The following is a 19961-nucleotide window of genomic DNA, read 5'->3' as shown; positions in this document are numbered from 1 at the left end:
GTCTCTCCTCTCTTTCTCCCTCTACAGAAAGCTGAAACACAATTTTCTGTTAGAGGCACACAGTAAGTCTGGAACAGGTACAGCTGAAATACAGACCTGCCAACAGGCAGATCTAGGTGCTTCTTCCAGGAAAGCCTTTTTGACTCATCCTAGCACAACAACAGAAACCTTACTTTAGCTGGTGTCACTTTCACTGCCACTGAAAATGCAAACAGCTTGACTTTTGAACAAAATACAGTGATGAGACAAGCAGCCAGACAGCCCACATGGAGCAGGGGGGCAGAAGCCAGACAGGTTCTGGGGAAGCACAAGACAGAATCAGGCAAGAAGAAAGCCAGGAAGCCAAGCAGCCCGAGGCAGGAACCAGAGAAGTGGCATCAGATGAAAAAGCCCTTTTTCTTCAGGGAAAACACAGGCAGAATCTCCCTCGGCTTGGAGCRTTAAATTCATGTGGGGAGAGCTGTCACCCATTGCTGCCTCAAATGAGGATTTGAAAAAGCTCCCCGTGCTCTGCTGTGTTTACAGCAATAATGAGAGCCTGGAGGAAGGGGTTAGAAACATCTGAGTTTAATAAGGGCTAAGCAGCACACAGCAAAAAAGAAATGTCTGCCCTTCCGTTCAGGGCTACCACACCCCAGCAAGCACCGCCACCGCGGGCCAACGGGAGCCCGGCACGGAGACGTTATGTCATCCAGCAGCCCATCTGCCCCCAGCCCTTCCCCAGCAGCAGCAGCTCCAACCAAGCTGAGAGCTCCCAGCACCGTATTCTGAACAACTCAGCAAAGTCCTGTAGGGAAAAAGCTGATGTTGATTGACCCCAGGCACAAAACAAGCCAAGGACAAGAGGGGAAGTTTCTGTGGAGTGCCTTAACTCTGTTAACTTGAGCGACTCCATCTCACAAGGTCATCACAACAGGGCAGGAGGAGTATCCAGCTCATTCAGCACTATGCAGCTGCCTTTCCTTAGGCCTAAACAGCTCTAACTTCCAACATGCACAGGGTAAGGGGTATCCTGCTCCCATTTCTCACACAAAAGACCAAGAACCTTTGTACTCAGGTCCTGCAACCCAATCTGCTGTGCCCCCTTCCTGAGAGTCCACCCCCAAAACTTTCCTCACACAAAACAGGTATCTTCCATAAAACACCTTGACCTACACTGACTTTATAAGGCACACTCTTTCCATGTCCTTGGTTTTTTCATTCCATTAAAAAGTGGAAATCAGCAATCAAGAGTCTTGTCTCTCTGCAGAGACAAACACACCTCCTCTCCAGAGTGCACATACACACACAGACAAGGCGGGGGGACATCCAGAAGAAACAAAACTGGACCTGTTGTTAACTCTACCGACKCAGTACAACTTGGTTACACAACCACATCCAGGGAATACTCCCTGCCTCATGATTTCACTGTACTGGCATTTTTGAGATGCTCTGAACAAACACATGCCTGTATCCAGCACAAATGCTGTAAAGRATATCACTTCCACCCAGTTCCTAGAGGCAGGAAAAGTGGAATTGATTAAAAAGACATCTGACTACATAACCTGATGTCAATATTGGACATGAACTGGTCCCTTCTATGCAGTGGTACCTCACATGAGCTTTAATGTTTTGACAGATGGTTTGTTTGCTCAGCACAAAGGCAGGTGGCTGGATAAGAACAGCCTTACTCAGCTCTGGGAGGGTGGACAGGAGACACAAAGCAAACCACAGAGGTAAAGGGAAGAGTCCTAAGTACAAGAATCTCACAGATATATCCTCTTCTCAGTCTCAAAGAAGTTTCAAAATCAACTATTGCGATTTTGAGTGATAAACTCAAATATTTTCCAGATAAACTAGATCGAGATGGAAGAGGAGGCTGATGTGTTTCAAACACAAAACATTGTGAAGCTGCCTTCAGCTTTTTTTCTTAGAGTCATCGACGGTGTGGGCCTCTGGGTGAAAGTCATTCTAGACAGATMAAAGAGGCTTCTTTCTTTGCCAGAACTATGATTCCCCAGTTTTAGAAGCTGAAAAGGAGCCTGAAACCTGAAATAGCTTACTGTTTGTTGGTTCTCCCCAAAAGATTCAGCTATTTTCAAGCAGCCAGGCCTAAACATTACAGGCAAAATTTCTACCCAAGCACACTCTTCACTTACACATCTGCTCAATTCCAAGAGGAGGAAAACATTAAACTTGTCAAAACCAGCCAAAGCACCTAAACCACGTTATTCCATGTAATAAAATTACACATCAACACYCAGTCATTTCTCCAAATAAAAGGAGGCAAGGAACAAAACCAATAAGGACAATATCACGGCTCCTACTCTGGCTGACTTCTGCAGCATTAAGGACTCTAATTCAGATCAGTGCCACACTGTGCATAATTACACTAAGCAGGAGATTTCWTATTATTTAACTATATAAAAAAAGATGAAAAATATAGGACAGTAACCACATTAGTTGCACTAGCCTTTTTTTCCAATTTGCAGCTATCATCCTCAACAGAATCTTTGTGATATCTAAGCTGGCACAGGCTAGCTCTATGCTCAAAGACTCAAAATAAATATTATGCTTCAGTGGAAGTAAATTTAAACACTGTCTACATCTGCCAAATTAAAAGTGAGTYGAGAGCTTTATGCATATTTCAGAAATGCAGTTGGATTAATTTTCGTATCATCCTACAGGAAAGGCATCTATACTTTATAAATCAGGAACATTTCCAGACCTACTGGAAGTCTAATGCAGGAAAGGATCCATTACCCTGACCCAGAAGACCTAAAGCAGTCTATGCTTTCAGTTCTTTATCATTATCTGAGTTCTTAATTTTATTCTTCATTATTCYCCCTTTATCAAGACACAGCCCAACAAAACAAAGGTGTGAGTAAATATTCTATGATCCCAGTGTCACAGAACCACTCCCCAAGCAAAGTTTCTAACCTGACCTGTTTTCACCAGGACTTTAGCACACTAACAAGCTCAACTTCGAGAAAACTAAAAAATAAGGATTATTGAAAGAAACATTTGTTAATTTATCAAAGGGAGCACAAATTCACTGGCACCGCTTGATTTGCCTCTCTGCTCCCWTTACTTTCCCCCTCAAGCTGGTAAATGAAGCCTACCTAAGAGCCTACACACACACAGCTGGAAAGGCAGGACAGTSGATTTCCCAAAGGAATACAATTTACTGCAGTAGCTGCAGTCACATCTGGTATTTCAAAGCCATTCCAGTGTCACCAGGCCCTTACACTCCCATTGGCTCCAGTGCTAATTACATTGCACAGTTACAGCCCTGAACCCCACGAGTTGGATGAAGATCATATGGCTGCAGAGTCCAGGGAACARACACCAGATAGTTCCAGGGTCTGGTGATGAGCTCAGGACCTTCTGACCTCTTGGTTACCTGGGTCGGGCACTTCAAAGAGGAATTAGAGCAGAGGACTCAGGGTGACACAAATCCCAGCTTGTTTGCTTGACATCCTCCCAGGCCATAGCAAACCAGGGAGCTCAGGCAATGAGMAGACTATTAGGTGATGGAGGGAATGACTCAGAGAGTAAGAGCCTGTCACTAAATGGAGAAAGAACCACATTTGGCCAATATGTATAGTTTTATATCCCACACCCACTTAAGAGTCACGAGAGGTTCAGAATTTGAGGCTGAAACAAGGTTCGAGTCATCTTTCTCTAGTGAGGAGAGAATTAATAAAAATCCATTAGGAAAACTCCAKATCCAGACTCTGAAAGCATTCTGAAAGACTGCGTAAGTAGGGATACTGAGTTTAATATTAAGAACATGCCTCTATCACATAAGGAGACCCACACTTTCTTAAAAAGCTAAAACCTCACCTAAGAGACTGGAGGTTGCTGCATCACAGTGCAATTGTGCTGGGGAGGGATAATTCCAGCCCAGCTGCAGGGCCAGGCACAACACAGGCAGTAATTTTGGAAAGAACACATCTACCTGCAAATGGTACTGCCAGATATCTTGATCTCGAGAGAACAGACATTCAGGTGACTTGTTAGGGAACTGGTAGCCTCAATAAATAATTAGCAATGGATTTCAAGCATCAACTAACCATCTGAAAGCATCAACACTCCAAGTTTCTTAGGGAAGCAAGACAAGCTGMAGGAGAGGAAAGCTGATGTCAGTTTAAATATCATTCCCATGTCAGAGCAGCTCACAGAGCAGCTTGAACTATTCCATGGAAGCCATGGCAAAGCGATTTGCCCTCTGACATGGAGTAAACCACTGGCAGAGGAGAAATTGGAACCCAGGTCTCTCTCTCCTGGGCTGTGCTCTGAGGTGTAAGAACAGACAAAGGCCACCTGGCYATCCAAGTCAAAGCCTCAAGAAATCAAACACTGCACTTACAGATTCCAGCTGACAGATCCTACTTTCCTCTCCATATCCATCCTCAAGAAAATTCGTTGCTGTAGGAAGCACTGGGAATTGCCGTGACCAAATGTGCAATTACCAACAGAACGTGGATAAGAACACCTATTTGCACAGTCCTGTTATTTGTAACATTGCAGTTCTAATGTTCATTAACAGGAAGAAGCTTTTAGGCTGAGGAGTGTTCTGAAGGGCTAACTACCACAGCTGGGCTTGCATCCACCCCAGAGAACTTTAGTGATGATACTGTAGCGATCCCAGGAAAAAAAAAAAAAAAAAAATCATCCTGCATTGCTTTTGGGTTCATGCTTTGGAGGTTTTCTTTCAGCCACGTCCACTTCTCATCCAAAGAGTTTTCCAGTCTAAGCCCTGCCTCTACWCTCAGAAGTTTCTGACTCCCACAATTAAGCTCACAAGGGCTCAATGCATGACTAATTAGAAAGTACAGGAAAACAGAATGAGGAGTTGGGTGAACACCAACCCCAAAGACTACTAACACAGAGGCAGGCGTTCCTTGACAACTGAGCTGCTTCCAGCATGGGAACAAGCTTCCCTTAACTCAGTTAGTGAAGCTTCTCAAAGCTTGGAGGACGATTTCTCCTTGGCAGGCAGCCCCTCCATTCTTAYGCTTCCAGTAAGACCCACTTCCCATTCATCGCCTTAACACAGCAACAAGTTCAAAATGCATGCACTGAATGTGAGTTCCAAGCTAAACTGTGAGGCTATTCCAGTCTATCCAATGCCAACAGACACTGCTGCCTGGATTTCAGTCACTGCCACTTGCACACCAGAAGTTCAAAGCAACTCAAGCACATGCAAAGTTAGATTGCAAGTGGCTTTACTCAAATAACCAAGCCAACTGAAGCCAACCAGACGCTAAAATACTAATTTAAAATGTTTGAAAAAGGAAACAAAGAGCACATCATTCCTCCAGAACAAGTATTCCATAGCCTTATTTTGAAGAATGTTAATAACTGTATTTTTTCCTCCAAATTTCCCTTCACCACCACTCCAACATTTTTACTCTGCCCAGGGCCTTATTTTTCTCGCAGGAAATGTGTCCAGCAGTCCTCAGAGCCTCAGGAGCCCATCTCTGAGCCAGCCTGCAACCTAGATACCAAGGGCTCTATCAACACACAGGATTCCAAAAACTTCTCCACTTGGAGAAATACAGCTCTTATGACAAGTTAATTTTTAAAAAAATTGACAGCAGATTCCCAAACAGCTCAATCACTTATTGATCAGGGACAGGAAAAGACAACTGCAGAAACACAGTGTGTCCTGTACCAAGGAAAGCTGTCCACTGTACAGCACCACATCAGAATGTGCTGCAACGTGCCAACACCTSGAGCCACAGCAGGAGCTTTCAAGGCTCTGTCCCCGCTTATTTGACTGAGGAGAAGTCATTGGACAAAGCACACACCGGGAAGGTTGTAGGAGAGAAAGTGAGAATGTCCATCTAAGTGCCATTAATCGCAATCAGCTTCCCACTGTCCTTTCTCCTCCCCAGCCTCTCCAGGGCAGAGGCCAGAGAGCTTTGTTGTGATGGAGCTGCTGTTGCTTCACATAATTCAGGTGCTACCAAGATCCCCCGTTTCCATGGCAAAAGGGACATTGAACAACATAAAAACCTGTCTATACCAATCTGATTCAGTCCTTGAAAAGAAAGGCCTTGCACCCACATRGTTTAATATCACACTCAGAGCAAAAAGTCTCTTTCCGATCATGGACCATATTAAATCCAGAGAAGTCCAGCTATCTCAACCTGAAGCTGCAGCCAGCAGGAGGCTTCCCTCAAAAGTCCAACACTGTGGCTGGGGAAAGTTTTCCCACATAGATTTTTCCCATCAGAAAGTGAAGCTGTTAGACRTTTGCCAACAACAAAACTTCACCACTCAAGGGGAAATTAAAACATACAAAGATTGCTTCAACGTGTGATATTTGACTGAGCACTTGAATTTTGCTTTYGCAACATCCACTGGTGATTTTTTCCTCCCTTCAATTTTTTACTTCCCCCTCTGCTTTAAACTAGAATGGGAGATTCTCACATGGCAAAGTTCCATCAGACCAAAAAAAAAATTAAAAAATCTAGCAGCCTTCCCCAACATCATTGTTTAAATCAAGTTTATGTGATTTTACACAACACTTCATAGTCTTGGAGAGGGACACATTCCCTAGACAAAGCACCAGCTATCCAAACCACTGAGGCATGGGAAAACCATGCAAGAGTGTGAAATGGGGAAGGTCTTTGGTGAGCTGAGTCCACACTCATGTAAGCGTGGTAGCTCTGAACAAAGATCTGCAGGCTAATAGATATGTAAGACAAATGACATGTGGTTCTCATTGCAKCTCATGCTTTGGGAAGGGGGTACCTTGGAAGAGATCCAGCTGGGATAGGTTTATCCCATTACTCTCCTATAATTTTCTGCCGTTTCAAACCCTTTGACAGTTGCTGTAGTTTGACATCACACCCCCTGCAGCCCCAGGCCTGTCTGACAGCGCAGTGGACAAAGCCACCCCCCACCCGGGGGGAAATCCGCACCATATGTGAGGCAAGGGCTGTGCCCGCCCCTGCACCTCCGACACTTAAATCCACGGTGTCCATGCCTTTTCCCGATCCCCAGCCCAAAGCAGCGGCGCTAACAGAAGCCCTCCTCCACAGCAGACAAGGTATTAACAGAAGAAAAAAAAAGAAGTAGAGACAGGATGAACGAGCCCTGAATATTAAATCTCAAGTCCCCATTTAAGGGAATGACAGGGGGAAAAAAAGAAAAAAAAAAAAAAGAAAAAAAAAGTGAAATTCAAGAACAACTGGAATCAGGTTAAGCCACTCTCTTGCTTTATACAGTGCAGCTCATTCATCTGAACAGCTGTTTCACCTCTAGAGAAATACCCAGAGAAAACAGAGGGGAGGCAGAGAAGCCTAAATTGTTTGCTCTACTGAAGCAGTAAGATACAGTAAAGCAAACCTGATTTACATTAAATTTATAAGAAATTGGRTTGGGGTAGGGGTAGAGGAGAAGACTGGGAAATTTGGTTTTAAATGGCTACTTGGAAGTTGCAGCTCTTGAAGAGWGATCTGTAATTAAGGGCTTTCCTTTGTTGAGCTGAGCAAGTTTCTCCGCGCAGCCGAGGGCTATAACAGTTCCCTCTGCCGGCATCCCCGGTGTCCGGCTCTGGAGGTTTTCCTGCTCCGGCTGCGCCCTGCGCACGGACACGSAGGCCCGGCAAAGCCCCTTCCCCTCCCCGACGGGCTGGGCGCGGCAGGGGGACTTCGCGGGTGTCATTTTCCCAAGCTCAGCTTCTCCATTYCCCAGCCGCTCCCTGCCCAGGAGGCAGAATTGCTGCGGGCAGGTAGGGAGCGTCCCGCACCCCCCTGAGGATGCGGGCACCCCAGCCCGGCTCCCCGAGGGGCAGCAGCCCAGCATACCACTGCACCCTCCGAGGGACCGCTGCCCGCGCCCGTTTGTCCCCCGGTGCCACCGGCGAGGCGCAGCCTCCTCGCCCAGAGGTGRACCCGGTCTTACTCACCGGCGACTGGCGAAGCCGCTGCCCGGCGAGCCGGAGCTCTGCTCCGGGTAGTTGTGCTGCAGGGTTGATGCTGGGAATTGATAGAGGAAGCCAGTGCCCAGCGCGCATCCGTGCAGGCAGCAGCACCAGGACAAGAAAAGAGCGAGCTGCATTTTTGCAAGAACGGGGTTTTCCTACAGCCTCCCCCTTTCCCTCTTACGCTGCCCGGCAGGCGCGGGGCCACACCGTGCTCCCCCAGCCGGGGTCACGGCGGGATCCCACGGCACGGAGGTGCCCCCGGGAGTGGAGAGCACGGGGCAGAGGTGCCCGGGACACAGGGATGGCTGTTCCCGCTCCCAGAGGGAAGCCCCGTCCCTCGGCAAGCCGAGTCCGGGCGGCGGCGSCTGCTGCCCGCGCAGGGGGTCCGGGGCCAGCGCGACTCGATGCGCCCAGGGCGCACACTCAGCCCCGGATGCCTTTTCAAATTTGGCGAGGTTGGCCCGACTCCGTCAAAGGGGGCGTGGGGCTTCGGCGTTAACCCTTGCCAGCCCTCCCGGCAGACCCCGCTGCGAAGGGGCTCCGTCGGGGCAGGCACCGGCCCGGGGAGCCGCGGCCCCGCAGGGCACGGAAAGCGCGGGGCGCAGCGGGCAGCACCCCGCGGGCACGGAGAGAGCGGGGACCCCCGCTCCCCACCCCAAACCAAGGCAGCACCGACASACAGCAGAAACCTTTGTGTCTCCCCGATTAACCCAGAGACAGGTCGAAGGGAACCTACGGCTCAGCAGGGGAGCCCAAATACCCAAAAAGCTGATGCCTGCTGCAACGTTCACAGATAACTTCTGCTGCAGAGTTATACAGATAAAGTCGGAAATAAATCATTTTTAAGACATTTCATTCACAAGATAAGCAGTGAGAAAGTGATCTCTGCTTCACCACGTGCATCCTGCTCATTGTGGCATCGCTCAGATGGAGACATGGTTTAGTGGTGAACACGRCAGCGTGAGGTTGACTGTTGGRCTCAATGATCTTAGAGAACTTTTTCAACCTTCATGATTCTATGATTCACACAAAAGCACTCCCTTTGCTACCACTTTCCACAGACTCCCTTGTTTTATCACCCAGGATAGTCCGTAGCTTGAAGAATTACTCAGTGAACCCCAAGTAGGAGGAACATTTTTGCAGCTGTAGAAGGTTGTGGGTATTTTGCAATGGCAACACCCCAAGAAGGAAGGCAGCAGCAAGGCTCTCTCTGTACAGCAGTTGTCTGTATTTACAGCAGAGTCTGTGTTTAAAACCTAAATCCCCCATTTGGCAACAGTGTCACGACCCCATTTGCTGGCTCAGCATCCCSTTCCCAGCTCCAGAGGAACCTGGGCTGTTGCAGCTCACTGTCTGGGCAAGCAACTTCTCTGCACCAAACATCTCAATTTCTAAGATGACACAACTGTCTAAGATTTTTACCCTCAGGTTTTGCAAGCTCCCAAGACCCCCTCTGCACCTTCACTGTGAAGTCAGCTAAAGACAGCCCTGATGTACCACTCAAAGCAGGTGTCTTGCTGGGGTATTCTAGGGGCCCAGGGCCTCCCCATGGGKCTCTGCAAAGGCAGAGACCCTCTTCCCTCGAGGGCAATAAATTCCCTGCAAGATGCTGCAGCTGAAAAATGTTCCCTACAGGACTCTGGGAAAACCCAGTGTATCTAAAATCCAGTATCTGAAAACCTTGTATCTGGCATTTGCCCCCAGCCRCAGGTGAGCACCTACCCCTTCCCCCACAATGCCCACCTCCAGAGCCTGCAYGCAGAGATAAATAGCCCCTGGCTGGAGCCTGTAACCAGACAAGTTTAGACTGCAAATGAGGCACCAGGTTTTTAAACAGCCGCTGTCATTAATCACTGGAGCAAATCACACAAGGAGGCAGAGGTGATGCAGTTTGCACTGCAGCTCAGCACAGCCTCCCCRGGCTGCCCCTGGCTGTCCCACACCCAGAGCTGGGGCAGGCAATGGAGCAGCACTCTCTGAGCCCAAAGGGAGTGAGAAGTTCTGTTCTAGTAGCATTGGGCCACCAATGCTTGCTCAGAAACAAACACTGTTTATTTACAACAAGCCCTCGGTGCCTGAAGCCAGGACATGACAGGGCTCTCTGTCCCYAGCTCAGGGCAGCCTGAGCACCCTTCCCTTTACAATCTCCCCTCACCTCAGCAAGGGGAATATTATCCCTTCTCCCACATCCAAGAAAACACAGAGCTCCCAGATATTCACCCCAGGATATTCAGCTTTTCAGCCATGCTGCTCAATCAGTTCTCAGGAAAYCTCTGCTCAGCCCGACAGGGCAACAAAAGCAGACACTTACTTTMTGCTCTCCCCTCTCAGATGGGCTACAAACCACCCCAAATTCAGCCTTCTCCTAGGAAAGGAGTCAGGAACAGCAGCACACACCAAGCACTAAGCAGTTTTCTCAGACCTCTGCTCCCCTGKAATCTGGGTCCTCMTCCTCAGCTCCACAGGCACAAAGTGGGTGCAGCTGGACCTCCASCCCAGCAGTTTGTTGCAGCACCAGRCCGAGTGTTGAGGGCAGGSTTGAGCCTTTTGTCCCAAACACACCTCCCTCTCCTGACAGGCTCAGAGAGATCATTTATCAATATTTAACAACACTGAGCAGCATCAGTGGCTTTCTGACCCATTCTCCCTTACTGGGTTAGACCCTTCGGAAGCTCTTCATAGTCTTCAAGTCTTAGCTTCCTAAAAGCATTTTATTTTCAGCTACAAGGAAAATAAAGGCTGCTTCAGCCTTCACTGATTTTTCAAGACTCTAGGAGATATTAAACACAGGTGATTAGACAAGACATGATTCTGGCAAATTATTAGAGACATCTGTAGGAAGCTAATGTTCTTCCTATTTTGTGAACTGGGAGAGTGGAGACCAGAGGTCAAATGAYTTTGCTCAAGACTGCAAAGAGCTAAAGGCAGAGCCAGAAACAGAGCTCAGATCTCCAGACTCYCATTACTTCTGCCCCGTCCCTAATGCACACTTGCTTCTACTCTGTATGGCTGATTTAAAATGAAAATGAAGAATTGACTTTCAAGTTGTTTCTGGAAAGAGAGAAGAAAGGGTGATATTGTCTACTGTAAGGGGAGAATTAAAGATGACATTTCATTTTAGTCCTTTGGATATGTGTAATATAATCAAACACAATAGCAGTAATAAATGAATACTTTTTCTCCCCATGGTGCTTACGAGTGCAACATATTCTAACAATTTCTCRAAACTATGTTGATAAATTGGAGACACAGTGATGGAGGTAACAAAGACAGCCAACAAAAACATAATCCCTTCAATTTATCAGAGGGACTGGCTTTGAGAAGAAAACCCTTGAAATCTGAACAGTCCTATTCTTATAAACCAGACGTAATATATTTCAAAATAGAAAGCTACACTTCATGTGCCTGTGCATGTTAATTAAAGATTTGCCCAGGCAATCAGGGCTAAATAAATTATTTGGATGCATTTCACTAACTCAGTTCAAGATGGAAGAGGCAGATGGACATTGGAAAGGCACGATGCAGGGCAGCAGTGGAGGAAATAAAGAGGTRAGGGGCAAGGTTTTAATTTACCAATCCTGTGAACTTTGCTTTCATAAACAAGGAATCCTTAGAGGGCTGTCCTCCTGTACTCTGCTCATCTGTCATGCAAATGCCAGGCTCACAGTATCACATCAGAAGAATAATCCATTGGACATGGATTCTGTGGGCCCATGGAATGTTTTTCTGCTTTCCAGTCCATTGGGCAAACCTGAGACATAAGACATCAGAAACTGTTCTGAGAAAATATCTGTAATTTCTTATACATAATCATACACACCCTGCATGCAAGCCAACCAATAAATGAAGTGGGGGAAAACACAGACAAYAAAATGAATATTTGAAGTTTAGTCTGATTTTTGTTCAGTTGAAAGGGAAAAATGATATGGATGATKTGGAATGATACAGCAAAGAAGGGATTTGTGGCACAAAAAGGTAGAAAAGCACCATTGTACCTGTACATAGACTGGAGGTCCACAGCTGCAATGACATCTCAATTCTTCAGCACCACTTAGAGTATTACAAAAGTCAGTAATTAGCTGAAAAAAAAGAGTCACAATATTGTTAGAATCATGACAAACAAATTTTGAAAGGTCAGTCCTTAGGATATTTTGAGCGCAGTTTTCATGTGGAGACTAAGAAGAGACCAAAGCTTTGTTCTAGTTGATAAAACCTTGAGGAGCTTTAGAATTATGAAGTGTCCTTTTGAAGCTAGAATGAAGTCATTGATAAGATCATCTAAACCCAAAAATAATTTAGATAAACCCCTTCTAGYTTTCCAAAACGCCTAGATCATTGTGATACACAAAGCACTCAAGGATCCTTGGAAAATTGAAAGRGAAGGATAAGAGGTTAGTAACAGTAAGAGTTCAAGACCTCTATTATAAATTAAATTATAAGATTACTAAGCTTGTTATAACACTATTACTGGGGAGTCRAACCAAACCTGAGCCAGACTGAAAATTTTATGGGACTGTGGGGGGGTTTTCTTTTAAGCTAGGAGATAGCTGATGTGTAGACATTACTTGCATTTGACCAGGAATAAATAAACCACAACTCAAAATGGAATAGAATTTAAAAATGGGTGACTTACACAGGCAGTTCAGCATATACCAAACATGATAGAGTGTTACTGTGTGAAGCATGACAAATGATTCAGAAGTCATGAATGGCAAAATTCATTGACCATAGATGAGAACTTCCCCTGAGTGAAGCACTTGTGTGGGTATTATAAAGTAATACAGGGGATAAAATAACTCAGATTGAAGSATAATTCAGCAGATGGAAAATGTGATGACTCAACTGATCAGCAAGACAATGCCTGTGTCCGGTGGAATTATACAAACTCTGAGGCGTTTCTGTGTCCTGGGGAAAATTATTTATGTCACCTTTGATGTCAGGCACTGACCTGCACAGGCACAGGGAGTTTATGGACATGCCCTCGATCCATCAAGAATGCAGCAGAGCAGGGGTGCACACAGGTGTGATAAAGCCAAGAAGTAGCACCAAGCCTGCTGCACTCAGACCTGTCAGAGTGGAAACACACTCAGAAGTAGCCAGGAAGGACTGTAAGAGTTACCTAATCCCTCTCCCTTCTCCAGCTGGAAGGCAAGATCTATCATACATTGATTATTGTTGGCCCTAATTTTTCTGCCTTGTTTGGAAAGACCTCAAGATAGAAAGTCTCCACGGTCATCTGAAAACATATTTCAATGTGTGTGCTCTGTTCTGGTAGTTTTTCTCAGCATCCAACCTCATTCTGGTCTTCTGCAATTTAAGCCTTAATGGCTCAGATTTTTCACTATGGATGTAGAAAACTATTCCTTCTTTCTTTGAAGAGACTTTTAATTCCTCAACATACTTTAAAAAAATGCTTTAACACCTTTCCTTGCCTTCTAGAAGCAAAACAATGGCAGTTTCTTCAGATCACATTAGATAGGTCTGCTTCTTTAGGTATTCTTCTCTGGATTTTCTAACTGGTCTACATGTATCTTATGGTATCCATGACCTATATTTCTGACCAGTGCCCTGCTGAGGATTTGCCTTTTTGACAGCCATACATCATTGTTAATCCATGTTTAGCTTGGGATTCTCTACCTTTTCCACAGGACTGCTAGCCTGACATTCCCTCATCCTGTACTTGCTAGTTAAAATTACTGCTGCCAAAGCACAGTGCCCTGCAGTTGTCCTTAATGAGTTTTGTTCAATTTTATTCAGATTATATCACCAATTTGTCAAGATCCTTGAAATTTTAATCCTGCCTTCCAGTACTCTTGCGTTCGGTTCCAGCTTTGCCTCATCCACAGATTTAATAAGTATGCTGCTCCCTCTTCCATTGCTGAGGTCACTAAAGAAAACATTGGGAGGTCTGTCTCCATGTCTGTATCCTCAAACCATGTTCCTGTTCATTAACTGTTCATTAAACATCATTCAGTCACTGAGGGCTGCCTGCTTGCTTGATGCTGTACAGGACATAAACACTGAAATTATAAATTCTCCAGACCACAGAGAACCTTGAACTTCTACAACAAAACGAAGTATTTTGTAATATGCAGCAGGAGCAGCTACCGGAGATCATGATGCAATTTTTATTGAAGTCACTGCCTATAGTATATCCAGATTCAGTGGTTTCCTAGTGCTTGGATGATTTAAAAAAACCTGTCCTGAGTCAGGGACTCTCTGAATCTCAGAGAAGCAAGGACTTCCATTACTTTCATGAAAGAATATCTCAGTTTTGTACTCTGGCCCTGAAATCCTCCTACTTCTCTGAATTTTCCCATGGAACCAGGTTGCTGGACTTGAGGAACCCAACATGGGTGGGAGTCAGAAATCCCTTTCTATTGTGCAAGTCACATAGCAGAGAGTGGGCTCATTCCCTTCCTCACAAAAACCACAAGTAAATGCACACAAAACAGATAAGAAAGGAGTTATGGAAATAAGCACCCTCATCCCAGCTCCTGCACACCCCAGAGGCACTGCCACCTGCCCTGTGGAACCAAGAACAGCTGGGGGGGATGCAAGCGGGGACACTGGTGACCCCTYTCATCCACCCAGCATATCTGAATGTTCTATCCATATTTTTATAGTTCTTACTGACTTTTTTTTTTTTTTCAAATCTCCTAGGAACTTTCTTCATGGTCCATGACAATGAGGCCCAACCACAATAGTCTGCTTTTCTTAGCTGGTTTTCACAGGGCCYCTAGAAGTTGGCTTTGGTCCTTCAAAAATTTGTGAGCTGCAAGCTGAAAATTGCTGCATTTGGTCCCATTGTACACGGATCACCGTGTCCACAGCAGGATCCTGCCCAGYTAAGAGCTGAAATTGCTTCCAGTATTTTCACCTTAGGTGTCTGCAGTTAAGATGAATTAAGAGCAGCCATGTGCTTTCTCCCTCTTCTCTCCCCTGCCTTGCTCCACAAGCTCCTTTACCTGTCAGCCCTCTGTCTTCACACTGCAAACCTTTTGTCAGTCAGAGCYTCCTTGCCCACCTTGCCCTCCTGCACCATCCTTGCCTGTGCTGGACCTACCACACAGTCTGCAGGAACTCCCTTTTTCCTCCTTGCTGCAGGTATTTCCCAGAGCCTGCTCCAGCGTGGTGTCCCCCACCTGTGTGTTACTGGCCAACAGTCACAATCCCACTGTCACTCGTGTATTTTCCTTACAGTTCTATCTTCACCTTACCCTGCACATTCAGATTCACAAGATCCCTCTGATAACTGACATTACATATTTATTGGAGCATTCACATGAACCTCTCCCTTCTCTTTTATTCTTTTCCCAAGATCCTATTTTTCAGTTTAAGTAAGTCCTTGTTTTCATAGACTTTGTCTGTTTCAATGTGATTAATCCCCTTCATTATTTTAAAATAATTTAAAATTACTGCAAGATCTCTTTTTAAATAAGATAATACCAAAGCTCTTCAGTCTTGCTTTATGACTCAGAGCTGAAAGGCAAAGTATTACTGTCATTTTCCCYGCTTTATTCCTTAATCATGTCCTCCTTAGGTAGAGTGAGCAATACTGAAAAGAGCACTCTCAAAAAGAACTCACCAGTGGTTTAGGTAATAACACCTTTTTGACATATATTCTGTTTTTACTGTAATGCAGCCCAACATCCTGTTCAGTTGTTGGAGTCTTTTTTTTTTTTTTTTTTTTTCATTTGTGTGTTAGCCTGGGAGCTCTAGGGATTTTTCAAAGAGAATATTTTCCAGATTTATCAATTTACCTTTATGAACATTTTGGTCTCCTCATTCTAAGGGGAACAATCATACAAGCAAACACCAGCACTGTTCAGTGGCACTGTCTTGCTCTTTATCTGGCTCTCTACCCAATCTCCTCTCTTGAACCTGACAGATTCCTCCATRGAAGCAATAAAAAGGCAGCTAAGGTGCTAAATACGAAAGATTGCAGGCATTAAAGGATAAAGTCACTGCAAAGCAATAGGTTCCAAGAATTTCTTGGCTACGCACAWGTACACTAATGCTAGCTTAGGTGTTCACAGTATACTCCATTGTCAGCAATGGATTCCACACCTAATGGGCTTGGTTTCCAAACTCCATCCCTCTTCCAGGGCCTCGCTTCCATTTTTAAATGACCCAAGCTGGAGCTACTAAATTCTACTTTACAGACATCCAGCTMCACACACAGAACACAGATCTCTCTTTTACCACAAGAAATGCTCTTCGTCTCTGGGTTTTCTCTTCTGCCTAAGGGAGATCAATCTCTCTACAGATGCAAAACCAATCCCCAAATAATCCTCTGGGATTACACGGGCTCAGAGCTCCTCATGCCACAGGGTCTCAGGCAGCAAGGATACATGGGCTGTCAGTCTACACCCAGAAAGAATCTGGTTGAACTCCCTGACCTACCAGAGTCATCAGGAAATCTCTCAGTGCCTCCCTTTGTAACACAGGGTTCAGTGCTCTGTTATGTATCATGGCTATTGTAAGGATAATAGGAATGGAATAAAAATGACATGGTATAAATAGTAACAACAATGAAAGAAGAGAAATAAAAATAAAAGAAGCAAGATGAGATGTAATCTAAAGAGAGATATAAATTGTTCTTTGGCAGAAAGGAAATTATAAAGTCTGCAAGATGCTATGAAATGTTTAAASTGCTTGTTGCCCAAAAAATTAAATAAAAGCTTTTGACCAGACTAAGGAGATTTTTGGTATGTGATGGAATGGTAGGACAAGACTATCAGCTTTGCTGTGTGCCTGGAAAGAAGCAGCTCCCAGGATAACATTTTTTGGCTCAGTTCAGAGTATTTAACTCTCTGATTGTTGTGAGAAACCCAGTACAGTGCCCCAGTGTAGGGTGATGCCCTGTTCTGCATTGAAAATAGATGTTCAGCTGTCTGCATTCTAGTGGAGCACAGGAGGTTTGTCCCAGATCTTCTGGACATGATCTCTAGGTAATACTTGACCCTTTTTTTTCAGATGTTTCAATAAAACCAGGTAATAATTGTTAATGTTCTGAGTCTTCCCTGAGCTGACTGGCAATAGATTTACAGGGCTGAGCTGTAGTTTGAGGAGAGGGGGATCCTGGCCAGTGTACATGGGTGGTGAGTGGACTTTGGTGCTGCAGTTCTGGAGCATTTCTGGGAACAACCACGGTTTGTAACATGTCCTGAGACACTCCAGCTGTGGCTGTGACCTACAGAGGTGCAGTCTCTGGCTGGGGATGAGGAGAGCAACAGCCTTGATAACCCAACCATTCATTTCCTCAGTTTTGAAGCTGTGCTTAGGTGAAGAACAACATTAACAAAAACTCTCYACTGTGTTTATTCATTTTAAATGGATTTGAGATACATTTTCTTTGAAAGGTCCCRTACAATCAATCTCCATTGTTCTGTATATATTTGCAGAAGATAACAGCTTCATTAAAATATGGTGTGCTATTAACTGCAGTAAATATATAGCYTTAAACCTTAAAATGTAATGCAATTAAATAAGAAATATGAACCTAAGGAGGTTAAGTGCAATCAACCACTGACATACACATTTGATTTGAATTAAAAAACACACACAGAGGGAAATAAAGGGCCTCCATATATACTTGGATAACAGGAAATCCCCTGGACATAAAAATAGTGAATTTAAGAATGGAGAATATAAAGGTCTAGTTCAAATTAAAGATTTTATGACTGAGGACTCCATTAAATCTTTGAACACTTAAAAGAGTTTGGAATGCTTCCAGTCCAATTCTTTATGTTCTCACAAGTGACAGATTATCTTCTGAACTTCTATGGAAAAAGAAAGGAAGAGTGATTATATTAATCCATCTAAATCTGCAGCTTCTAAAATTGGTGTTGCCAATACCTGTTTGAGAGGGCAGGCAAAGCGAAACACAGTCTGATCCTGAGAAATGAAGAAAATTGTGCTGGGATGTGTTGGGACCCCTTTAGTCTTAGAAGAGGGAGTGTGGCAGCCTTGTTGGGCTGGGTGAAAAACCTTCYTTAATGTTTGGTAAAAATACTGTCAAACATGGCAGACCTGAATGTACTGAAAAAAGACAATCACAGTGTGATTGTTATTTGTGATTCACAAGGGATCTTGGAATCTTTTCTATTAGACYCGTATGCTTTTTGTTTTGAATACAAGATTTCAAAGTCAGCTTTGTTTCTCCCTGGCAGCTGTGGTGTCTACCACCCGTGTTGGTCTGGGAAGAGACGGCATTTATTAACATTGTCTGATCTGGTTATTCACTCAAGGCCAGACCCTCAATGACTTCATAAAAGAAAGCAAAGCAATGTGTAGTGTCTTTAGAGGGACTGCCATGTGTCCTATAGGAGAGGAGAGCCTACTGACAGGAAGATTTTGTTTTCTCTCAATTYCATTCTCAGGTTTGACTTATGTGTTACTTTGGAGTTTATGGCCAAACACGGGAGYTCCTTAACCCCACAATCCTTCCAGGCATTATGTTTCTGTTAACATCCTGGGTCAAATCAACTGTCTTTTCTTATGTCTCACATTCATTTTCATATAAGGTTTAATTACCTCTTGTTAATATCCACTAATGACAACAGATTTATACCAGTAATTAGTATGTTTTGAGAAGTCTGGAATAAAATCCTTGCTGCTTTGCTTAGGTACCTGGATGCAGTGATTAATTCTTAACTTTACACCCTAAACTTTAAAAGCTTTAGGCTTGATAATTTTGCCTCAATTCCCTTTAAAACGTGGTAAAACTAGTGCATTAATTTCCAGTGCCTGGCTCACTTGCAAACTCCTCATTTGAAATTCCCTCCTTAATATCTCTGGGCTACAAAAACAAGTGCGTGTGAGACTGGCCCTCTGAAAGGGACCTGCCACTGCAGACCTGCTGTGATTGAACCTCCTTCCACTGCTGCARGTGGGGTTTGAAGCAGTGTGTTGTRCTCTRTATTTTAAACACCATGAGGAATGTCTTGGAAAGAGAAAAAGTGAAGTAGACTGGGCCCTATAAAAGAGTTCATATTTAATACAGATTGTTGATCATGTAGTATTAAGTGGTTCATTATTTTATTGTTCTTCAATAATTTGAGAACTTAAATCTTCTACTTTTGGCTTGGCTTGTGATGCTGTCTTGAGCTGGGTTATAAAAATACTATGCTTCACCTAAGCACAGATTGTTATAGTTTTCTGACAAATGGAATGACTATACAAGTTTTAATTCCATGTACATCTGCACACCAGCCGAAAGAAAGGATCCCATCCTTGTCCCACTTGGCCATATCCCCACTGCTCCTTGTTACCTTCTTTCTGTCAGCACCAGGYTTTTGTGCAGTAAATGGGTTCATGGAGATTATTCTTTTATTTTAATTTTTTATCCCAGAGGTATTAGGCTTATTTTCAATTGAATCTGCTCCAATCGAAATGGGTAATTGGGAGAAAGCTGAATGGAGAACTGGGCCTGTGAAGGGAGACAACTGCTATTCTCTGAGTGGTGATACAAGTTAATGTCATATGAAAAAGAGCATATATCCACAGTGCAAATTAGAGTTCAGGCTCTGTCAGCAGGCAATGAAGACTCTCCTATTCTCCTAGGTACGTAAATTTCCTAAGGGAATACTCTTCCACTGGGTGATTCAGAATACCTAAACCAGAAGCCTAAAATTAAACAGCACAAATATGACAAGCCCATAGTGTCTCAGTACAGTAATTCCCACTAAGTGCTGAGGCTCTATTTACAAATGCAAATGATCTGAGCTTTAGCAGAAATACTTTCGCTTAATGTTTTTATTTCCATGGAAAAAATTAAACCTTTCCCTGTGAGGGGCAGTGAAGACCCTCTGAAGGGCTCTCCTGCTAACACAATAAACATCTGTGGGTTCTTTCCTCCCTAATGCTGTTTTTCTAGGGGTCCCTCTCTGATGAATTAGCAGTCCCAGTAGATTGTGGCAAACAATTCCACATACCACATCTTAGGAAATAGTACTTCTTGGAACTCATTGGTTTGGTCTGCCTTAATGCAGGCAAGTTAACACCACATTATCAAATGGACTGAGGTCACCAGCCT

General features: G+C 44.4%; 1 protein-coding gene across 1 annotated transcript in view; it reads right to left on the bottom strand.

Annotated features, from left to right (window-relative positions):
* Window positions 1-8366, bottom strand: part of LOC130579032 (collagen alpha-1(XXVI) chain-like) — a gene marked incomplete at its 3' end in the record, with an annotated part of 38099 nt that extends 29733 nt beyond the window's left edge. The window contains exon 1 of the mRNA XM_057375520.1: window positions 7904-8366. Within this exon, the coding sequence (XP_057231503.1) occupies window positions 7904-8055 (152 nt within the window). The remainder of the gene's footprint in view (window positions 1-7903) is intronic.
* Between the last annotated feature and the right edge of the window lie 11595 nt (window positions 8367-19961).

Source organism: Malurus melanocephalus, unplaced genomic scaffold (genome assembly GCF_030028575.1).
Source record: "Malurus melanocephalus ecotype Western Australia unplaced genomic scaffold, MMel_1.1 scaffold_251, whole genome shotgun sequence".
Taxonomy (NCBI): domain Eukaryota; kingdom Metazoa; phylum Chordata; class Aves; order Passeriformes; family Maluridae; genus Malurus; species Malurus melanocephalus.
This window is presented reverse-complemented; position numbering and strand designations above follow the sequence as displayed.